At 32.9% G+C, this 10,487-nt stretch overlaps 1 protein-coding gene across 1 annotated transcript; it reads right to left on the reverse strand.

Annotated features, from left to right (window-relative positions):
- Positions 1 to 2,703: 2,703 nt before the first annotated feature.
- On the reverse strand, positions 2,704 to 9,645 carry LOC21390138 (bifunctional 3-dehydroquinate dehydratase/shikimate dehydrogenase, chloroplastic). Its single transcript, XM_024165679.1, has 11 exons — positions 9,458 to 9,645; positions 8,150 to 8,388; positions 7,522 to 7,627; positions 6,804 to 7,022; positions 5,753 to 6,099; positions 5,532 to 5,595; positions 5,248 to 5,356; positions 5,005 to 5,148; positions 4,112 to 4,260; positions 3,573 to 3,735; positions 2,704 to 3,065 (listed from the first exon to the last, which is right to left on the reverse strand). Exons 1-11 carry the CDS (start codon positions 9,476 to 9,478, stop codon positions 3,025 to 3,027), a joined length of 1,602 nt encoding a protein of 533 aa, XP_024021447.1. The 5' UTR covers positions 9,479 to 9,645; the 3' UTR covers positions 2,704 to 3,024.
- Positions 9,646 to 10,487: the final 842 nt, after the last annotated feature.

The following is a 10,487-nucleotide window of genomic DNA, read 5'->3' on the forward strand; positions in this document are numbered from 1 at the left end:
TCTTTCGCAACATCCATTGGAGCCCATTAACGTAATTCAGCCTCTCTTTTGATTCTGCTCATGATTGCAAAGAGAAACGGAGATGAAATTCTGTTCTAGCTATATCGTTGTTCAACCAAAGGGTGTCGGAATTTATTACTGATTGTTGTGACCACCAAAAGGGTAGGATAATTTTTGCTTCCAAGTAGAATAACAATGAGCGACAGTTGAAGATGGAAAGGAACTGACGACAAAGTAGAGTTTATTCGGGCGCGCAATCACTAGAAAATAGCAGCTACTGTCAGTGGAGAGGAGAAAATCTAAAGAGTACCCTGAGTTTCAGCTAAATACAATAGGCATGTTTAATTATTTTAATTTGAGTTTTTAATTCGAGTTTGATGTGATTTTATGTGATAATTTTTTATTATAGTAAAAAAATTAAAATGTAAAAAATTTTTACTATAATAAAATTTAAATTTTAAATTCGAATCGATAAAATGAACGGGGTCAATAATTAGCCATGTGTTTTCTAAAAATTCAAAAAGTATTCTCACATTAGAATATCCTAAAATCAAGAGAAAAGAAAAATAAATAAAATTATTTTAGCATCCGACTGTTATAATGAAACATCTCATTAGTACATATATTTTTAATAATATTAATATGATATTTTTACTTTTAAGATAATATTTTTTCAATACCTTAAAATTGATTTTTAAGACGTACACCGTCCAAATTGCTATTGTTGCTAATTAAATTCAAAAAAAATATTACGTTATGCTGCTGCACACAATTTTTTTTAAAAAAGCAAATGGAAACTCTAGAATCGTAATATGGGAACTTTGAAAAGCTTTTAGACATCAAAATGTCACGTTTTAAAATCTAAGAGTCAAGTGAAAATAGAAAAAAACTTACGGACACAAATAGAACACTAAAAATATGTACATATATATATATATATATATATCTTTGTGATGATTATCCCACTTAAATAATAAGATTAAGCAGGATTTTTATGGTTAGTTAGTTATAAGCTCTACCATATTTATATTACATCTAAAACTATTATGATCACTTTTTTTTTTTAAATACATGGAGATGTATTACCTCATTAAATTATGTTTTGGTTAAAATGAAGATGCGACTTGAGAACCTTTGCTTTTCATGTAAAGTTTTGATGTTTTTTTCTGCTTTCTTTTTTTTTTTTTTTCCTTTGAAAGGGATATTTTTTTTATTCATATCATATCCTTTTTTTTTTTTTTGTTGTTGTTGATCTTCTCTTGTAGCTTCTTTATTCTTTAATAATCTCATTTGTGGTGACCAGAGGAGCCCCCAATACTTCTAAAGATTTATTATTATTATTATTATTTTATATGAGTATTGATCTAAGTAGACTAACAAAAGTTAAGTTTGTGGCGAAAAAATCAGGTTCGATGTTAATGCATAGACAGATTTGGTGATATTAACTTGACTCTTATGCAACTTTTATCTACTAAGCATTGTGTATCCACTTCATAGTAACAACATTGATCTCTAATTTCGAACTCCGTAGCTAGAGAAAAATAAAAAACAAAAAATGCTGATTTTTTAAGTCAAATGCTGATTTTTTTTTATTATATTCTCAGAAATCACAAAAGAACCCCCTTATTTCAACAAAATGATTAAAAAGGATCACCTCTAACAAAAATGGTAAAAACTTGCTTGTGAAAAGGCAAAAGAAGCCATAGTTAAAAGAAAATGATTCTGTTCAGCAGAGAGAGAGAGAGAGAGAGAGTTTACCTGAAAGAAAAAAACAAACCAACAAAGTTTAGGCTTATTCATATAACCCAAAAAAAGGGTCGCACATCCATTAGAAAAAACATGTTCACATATTCGCATCCATTAGATTTGGGAATTTGTGATGTATTGTTCATTTTTGTGGGATGAAGAAACTTATATAGCATTTATTAAACTTTCATTATTACAATTTCTTCTAGTTTTTTTTTTTTTTTTCACGAAAAAAGAGCTACGAGAATTTGGCTAAAATAACCAAGTGAAAAAGTAAAATTAGGAAAATGACTTTTTAATTTTAATTTTATTTATTTCCAGAGAAAGTTATGAACACCAAGTTTTGGAGTAAACGACAACTGGGTTCTCAGTGACAGTCTTCTTCACGGTCTCCTCGAGCCGAGACCCGAACGAGGAAGACATGGCTTGGACCGAGATGGGTCTGCATCTTCTCGAGCCATGGACGCCGAAGAAGCTTGTCGCGCTTGAACTGACGTTTCTTGGGCTGAAACCGTTGTTCAGAGGAATTGCGCAGACGGAAGACTTAACGACAGAAGAGAGAATGCGAGGAGAGCTCACAGAGATTGAGGTGAAATTGGATGAGACCACCATTGATGCAGACTTGGTTTCTTGGTTGCCTTTTTTGGTGTGGCTATTGCGCTGGAGAATTTGGCTAAAATAACCAAGTGAAATCCTAACCTCGGAGCCAGACTGCACCTCCTCCTTCGAGTCTAGAGTGAGCGTGGAGAGGAGAGAGATTGTCATATTTTAAAAGAAAGTCATTTTACCAATTAAAACTTTTGGGTAGTCATTTTGCAAATAAAGAAACCTCTTTATGTCATTTTTGCAATCAGCTCGTTTAGGGGCTTTGTAGTACACTTCTTCCAATTGGCGTGGACAAAATCAAGCTTTATGAGAAATAAATCTCCAATTTTTAAAACGTCTTTTGCCTCCAAATTTAGGTTCTTCAAATCGTCTGGACAACATTTATTAACTAATTGGCATACAACCGTCCAAGGAGCCAATAATTTGTGGTTTACATAACAGAATTGACAATAAAGTAATTGACCAACTCCAGAAAATCCTTGAATACATTTTCTTGAGGTGAATGAATTGAAGAAATGGAAGTCAATAGTTATCAAGAGAGTTTAAGAATAAAAAATAAAAAGAAATTGTAACTGTAATACACTCCACTTGAGAAAGAAAGTTTAGTTTGGATACAGGAAAAAAAAAAAATCAGTGTAGTTGTGGACGTACAAAAGAATAGCCAGACAGACCTCAATAACGTGCCATAACTTTTTTGAAGTGTTCCTTGGGTGCTGCAAGCAACAACAAAAAAAGGCCAAAGGGGAAAAATAAAAAATCAAATTAAGAGCTATTTAAGTGGAGATTAACTATCCCATTTTTTTAGGATTAATTTTATAAATACCTCCTGAATTTTGTATCTTGTTTCAACATACCCCTAAATTTTGAAAGGAGTTCATTTCGCCCCTGCAATAATGGTATTTTTATAAATGCCCCCTGAACTATTGATCTTATGTCTACTTACCCCCTGGGCTTTTAAAAAATCAGGGACCAAGTAGATACAAAAGTAATAATCCAAGGGGAAGGTCCAGTCATAATCCAAGGGAAAGGTCGACTTAAAATCAATAATTTGGGAGGCATATATAAAAGTATATCACATCATCATTTTTTTTCAGTTTTATAAATGTTGGGGGTATTTTGAATAATGGTACTTACTTTAGAGGGATTTGGGAGTATTCAAGAGGCATTATGAAATTAATCGTTTTAAAAAGGACTAATTATTTTTGTCCACACTATCTTACCTGGCAATCCAGTGAATCTCTCAAACTGTTGATATGCTTGGCCTATGAACATCTCCAACCCGGTAACAATGGTGGCTCCACATTCCGCCGCTTCTCGGAGAAGTCTGGTTATTTTGGGAGTATAGACAGCATCGAAAACCAGACAGTAATGCCTCAGAGCGTTCTGCAAAAGAAATGAAATAAAGAAGCGAATCAACCTTAATGCCCTTGCCTTCCAAAAGTGATTGTTAATTGAACAATCACAGGGATTAATTTGAGGAACTTGTCGTCTACAAAAGTTACTTGACCTGGTGAAACCCAAAGTACAAAACTACCCAAACTCTTTCTTAGATTTGTTTGACTAATTAATCTTGTTATTTCAAACCAACCAAAGAGTTTATTTAACTATTTATGCAAATGTTAAGCTGATTTCATGTAAGTTGTCACGGTCACAACATCGAAAATATGTCTGTACGAAAATCATTATCGAGGATATTTTGTGGAAGTACAAATGATCTTTTTCTTTTACAAGGTAAAGGCAGTAGGCTATCAGCGAAAACCTTAGAAATAGGCGTTTCATTGATTTTTGGCTGCATTCCAATAGATGTTGTGTTTGCAAGAATCATTCCATCCTCTGGATGGAAATTATCCAAGTCAGCAAGTGATAAAGCCTCGCCTCCAATTGTGTCTGCAATTTCTCTAGCTCGATCTAGAAGTAGAGATGAAACAAATAAATAAGGAAACCAATGAAAAATCAAATCATAGATCATCATAATGTAACTAACAATTTGAAAATTTTAAACCAAAACATAGAAAAATAAATAAAAAGGGCAAGCACGAACAGTAAGCCTTTGCGAGTTTGTTCGGACTTGGGACTCCTAATTGATCTTAAAGTAAACAAACGAATGCTGATCCCGTGATAAGACTAGCTAGGCTTTGAACTAATGCAACAGGAAACAACAAGGAGACTACTCAGCAAGAGCCATAAAAATGGCATCGATTTGAAGGTCAAAGGAATCCATTTTTCAAAGAAAAAGTAAGTACCATCAAATGATTATTTCAATTTAGAACTTGATTAGTAAATATTTCAACCATAATCAGAGCTTTACATGCTCATTTGCTATGTGTTCCACAGAGACTCTTAATAGCGACTTCATTTTGACCATTTTATAATTTTATTTATCCTTCTAGGTTTTATTCTTAAAAGAAAACCATCATTTTTTTCAAATGTACTTTGACATTTCCTTAGTGTAATAAGCATGAGGATTAAATCAGGTATAATAAAGTTTAAGCACAGTTGTTGGTAATTATTCATTGTGGAAACACTAATGAACCCAGATAAGGAAACTACCACAACCACACAGGCAAACAAAATAACATACTTGGAAAATGAAAAAAATAATCTCATTGTCTATGCCAAAGCATAAAGGACAGAGTAATGCTAGAACCGAACCATAGGTGCGATTGACAATAACAACCCTTGCTCCCTTCTCTTTTGCACCATAAGCGAGTGCCTTGCCAGCACCGCCAGCACCAATGACAATGAACAGCTTACCGGCTAAAGGAGAACCAGCCATACTGCTACCATTATGCGAACCTATACATGTAAAAAGGCACATGATGAGAAGCTTGCAGGTAAATTAAATTACCAGAGAAAGTGTTGAAAAAAACTGAACCAATAACACTCAAAAGAAACCTCGTAATCCATCTTCAATGGCCGAGATTGCACCAATGTAGTCTGTATTGAATCCCAATAACTTCCCATCACTTTCCCTTCTTATAATGCAATTAACAGCTCCTATTGACTTGTATTTGATCAAGATATAAATCAGCCATGTATGAGAACGTCTTAAAGAGAAATTAAAACATATTGAACAATCAACATTAAAGAAATTGATTAGTCATCCCGTAATGTGCTAAATAAAACTATAAAGGAAAAAAAAAAAGGCAACAACATAATATGAATGGTTTGCCAACTACCTTTGCAACTGGATCAACCTCGTCACAGCACTTAAGTGCAGCTTCCTTGTGAGGAATTGTAACACTGTAATAAAAAAAATGATAATGCAAGCATAAGATCAAAACTGCAGTAAAGACTACACAGATAGTCTGAGAAGAAGAAACGCGATGATCTTGGTTTAAGTAGATTGCAAACCACATTTGTGCATAACATAATTCAACACAAATAGAATAAACTGAACCTGAATCCAGCAAAATCTACGGATGAGTAAGTTTGGAGAAAATTTGCAATGTCATCTACCAACAAATGTAGATAAATCCCATTGAAGCCAACTGACTTGAATGCTTCATTAAATAAAATGGGCGATTTGCTGTGGCCAACTGGCTTTCCGATTACACCAAAAACTTTTGTGTCAGGCCCTATATGTCTGAAATTGTATAGATGTAGAAGGTCATTCATGGTAGGTTGACCAGGAGCTGAAACAATTCTCGATTCCAGAGTACCAAAACTGAGAAAACCACCAAATTTTGCGCAAAGTATCCGCGAAATCAAACCCCTCTCACCCATAACAAGTCCTATTGTTGGAACCTGAACTTCCAGTAAGCAGTAAATTAATGTTTTGTTTTTATATGGAGATTCTAGTAAGTATTACAAAATTCAGCATTGGAAAAGGGGGAAGGTTAAAAACCTAGTGTCCTTTTTTACTAGTGTTTGTGCATATATATAGTACCGAAGTACCTAACAGCAATTACAGCATGACTTAAGTCTTCACGTCTTCTGTCAACAACTTCCAGACATAAGATATTCATGCAATTTCTCTTTCAATGACAACGAGATGCAATCATTAAGGGCTCGTTTGTTTGCTGCGTTTAAACTCATAGTTTTGATTCTACTACAGTGTTTTCCTCTCACAAAAAATTTGAATTTCAAATGCCAAAATCAAGAATCGCTGGTTTAAACGCATGAACCAAACGAGCCCCCTAAGCTGAACAAAGATTCAACCACCAGGTCACTTGATTATAAAAATAATCCTTGCCAACAGGAAAAGGAAAATGAGTTCATTTTTCACTTGTAACTTGCTAACTTGAACAAAAAGCACCAACAAGTATGTAAATTACAAATTATGCTTCCTTCCACAATGCATACTCATGTACATATAAAGTCTACTTAGAATTCAGTCCTCTCCTTGATTTCTATAAAGAGAGAGCATTTATCCCAAGTACCGGAAATTAACTTCTATTCAAAGATTTTCCAAGGCAATAAATTATAGACAAAGCTTAAAGTAGACTTACTTGAGAATGCACGGTTATATGGAAAATGCGTGCCACATCGATGATATCCAAGGCAGTCGTTGCAATCTTCACGATGTCAGCTCCAGTTGCTTGTATTCGTGCTACAAGGTTGCCAAGATCCTCAACAGATGGTGTATTTTGATAGTTATGAGAAGAAACAATGACCTTGGATTTTTCAGGCTTCTTTCCATACAGGGATTCATTGAATTCATGAGCAACCTTCACATAGAGATAATTGGATCGATAAAAATAGAGGAAATTGAATTATTAAAAATTAATGCTGCTCTTAACATCCTATTGTTAGATACAAAATAAAAGTGGCAATGCAAGCGAACTTTCTATTATCTTGTGAAAGACATGACTAGGTATGAGTTACAATTAAATTACAACAGAATGTTCTCAAAGGTTTTATCATAAGTAGTCAATAAGAAACTCATTGCAACAAATAGCATCTCATACTCAAAAAGCGACTCATGGAACCTAATATCTGTGAAAGATACTATCAATTCATTTTTATTCTTCTTTTTTCTTTTTCCATTCCCTTTTGGTAACTAAGATTCTGTTGTTCTATAGCATTCTAGGTTCCAGTTGAAAATCAAATGTTCCCCAACATTCAGAACCTGGAAAACACCCAGCAAACAAGAAACAATAACTCATAATAAAATCATGTCGACATTGTTTTTGAACTTTGTGATTTCAAATTTTCAAAGTAAGCAACCTGAAGCTCAACATCTACATAATCGGCACCATACTCCATGGCTAGTCGAAGTGCATCCAGTCGCGTTTTTTCATCACCATCATACTGACCACCTTCCCATATTGGTCTGTGAAATACACCATAAAAGATAGAGAACCTTATTGAGGAGATCATAGTATAGAATTATTGCAATGAGAACCAAATTGCATCATTCCAAGTACATTGACAATAACAAGTTATTGATCTGCCGTTTGGTTCATAGGTTTGCCCACAATTCAAACCTTTTTACTACAGTGTTTTTACCCACAAAAAAATGTATAACCTATGAACCAAATGGAAAATGACCATGCTGGTACCCTGTCTTTCTTGTAATTATGACAAAGGTACCCTGATACTCTAATGATATTATAACCGAACACTGTCATTCGTATAACCCCGAGGCCCTTTTCTTTTTCTCTGTTAACCATTTTCAACTATTTGGTTCGAGTTTATTTCCAAAAAACAAAGAAAATATCTCAAACACCCAAAAGGGTTCTAACCACTAACCCGAAATTAAGACTAATCTTTTTTTCTTTTCTTTTTTTTTAAGGTAATTGATAAGGTAAATTGAATTATATCTATCTAGTTGTTGAATTTCTTGATAACGAACCTATAAGTGAATAGGGTGGGCAAAGGGCTGCCTTTAATCAGCGCCTTGAGGTCTTCATGAGGATCAAAAAACTTCAAACTGTCCAATCTGATCTCCACAAGATCAGCACCACTGGATTTTGCCGTAACCATGTCAATTATCATCTTATCTACTGTTTCCCCCATTATTGGAGTACAAACTAGAGTTGAGTTCTTCAACATTCCCTGACTCCCCACTTGCAACCCAGTAGCAGAAGCAATCTGAATTTCAATCAAACAAGGAAAAAATAAGTTTAAAAAATACAGAATTGGGATGATAATCAGCAAAAAATTAATATCTTGTATGGTTAATTATAAAATGAAGAAAATGCTAAACTCTCAAAACTCAATATAGTCTCGCATTCTCCGAAGTCAAAAATTTTTAAAACTTATCTTGCTCCTAATTTTCTCAGCAACCAAACAATAAAAACAAACACGACTTTGTGATGATAATCAGTCAGAATTAAACTTGAAAAGAAAAAAAAATAAAAAAAAAAATAAAAAACGTGAAAACAACTCGAGTTTATTTTAGGAACTGAACTTATCTTGTATATAATTTTCTCAGCAACCAAACAAGATAACCAAACACGACATTGTGATGATAATCAGTAAGAATTAGACTTGAAACAAAAAAAAAATTGAAAAGAACTCAAGTTTATTTTAGGAATTAAAACTTATCTCGTTCAAAATCTTCTGAATTTTAATCAAATACAGAAAACTAAAAATTAAATAAAAAAATTACACGATTTTGATGATAATCAGTGAGAATTAAACTTGAAAAGAACAAAAATGAAATTGAATGTCTTGTTCAATTTACTACGAAATTGAAGAATTGCTAAAGTCTCGAAAACTCAGAAAGTCTCGCATTCTCCGAAGTCAACATTTTCAAACTTATCTTGTTCATAATTTTCTCAGCAACCAAACAATAAAATTAAAACCAAAACCAAAATATATAAAACAAACGAATAAAACAGTTGAGTGATGAATATCGGTCCAATTTATCCCATCAAACCAAAACTGGACAAATTCTTAAAAACACGTCCACTTGACCATTTCGGCAGCTAAAACATATTAAAAATGAAAGACCAATTTTCAAAAAACTCAGAAGACACGTGGCAGATATAGAACAAGCGAAAGTGTCAAGTTCTAAAAGCTTTGCATAACAATATGTCACAAATTTTCCGACGCTCCCCGGGAACCAAACAGAAAATGACGAGATTTTTTTTTCAATATATATATATATATATAGAGAGAGAGAGAGAGAGAGAGAGAGAGAGAGAGGAGGAATTACCGCAACGCTGGTAGAGTCCATTTTTGATAATCGGATATGGCTCGTTGGTGTGGAATGAAGCCGGCGAGAGTTTTCTTTCTTTTTTTTCTTTTTTTTTTTCTTCTTTTTTTTCTTTTTTTTTCTTTTTTGGGAAAGACGGGGAGAGAAGGAAGTTAGGTGAGCTTGAGAGAGTGTCCAAGCGATGTGGTGAAGGGTCAAGGTTGGTGACTACTAAAGGACACCAAAGATTTTATATTTTCTATTTTCTTTTTCTTTTTCTTTTTCAAAATTGTTCAGTTTGGTTGGTCAGTCCAAAAGTCCAAATTCCAATTCTCCACGGCTCCACCTAACTCCGATCACCCATCAGTTCAAAAGATGAAATTGAAAATAGGGAGAGAAAAAAAAATAGATAGAGATGAATTAAAATTAATAGATAAATAGTTTATATAAGTTAATAAATAAGTTAAATTACTATTTTCGTTTATAATTTATCTTATTATAAATCATAACTTGATAAATTATTATCTATAATTCACGATTTTTGTCCATAACTTGTCTAGTTATGAACCATAACTTGACAAGTTTGTTCATAACTTATCTGGTTATGAACCATAACTTGACAAGTTATGACCTATTAATTTTTATAACTAAAAGTTGTATTTTTTTAAGCTTTTTATATTAACTTATTTTTTGCTATTTCCATTGAAAATATTAGTAAGAAATGGAGAAAATTACGTAAAAGATAAACTCAATGCACAGTGATACGTGTACTATTCGTTTATTTCACCGATTTAAATTTAAAATTTGAGTTTTATTACAGTATAAAACTCTTAGACAAAGTCACATTTAACTTTTTTACTATAGCAAAAAGATCTCACATAAAATCACATCTCAACTCGAATTAACAAACTAAACGGACCCTAAAACTATTGAAGGTCCTTTTCTTCACCTCTTGGAATTAAAAATAGACACATTAATATTATAATATAAATAGTTTACTAGAATCTAATTTTTTATAATTTCATTAATTATGAAATATATATATCTATAT

The sequence above is a fragment of the Morus notabilis genome, unplaced genomic scaffold, assembly GCF_000414095.1.
Source record: "Morus notabilis unplaced genomic scaffold, ASM41409v2 Scaffold84, whole genome shotgun sequence".
Taxonomy (NCBI): Eukaryota; Viridiplantae; Streptophyta; class Magnoliopsida; order Rosales; family Moraceae; genus Morus; species Morus notabilis.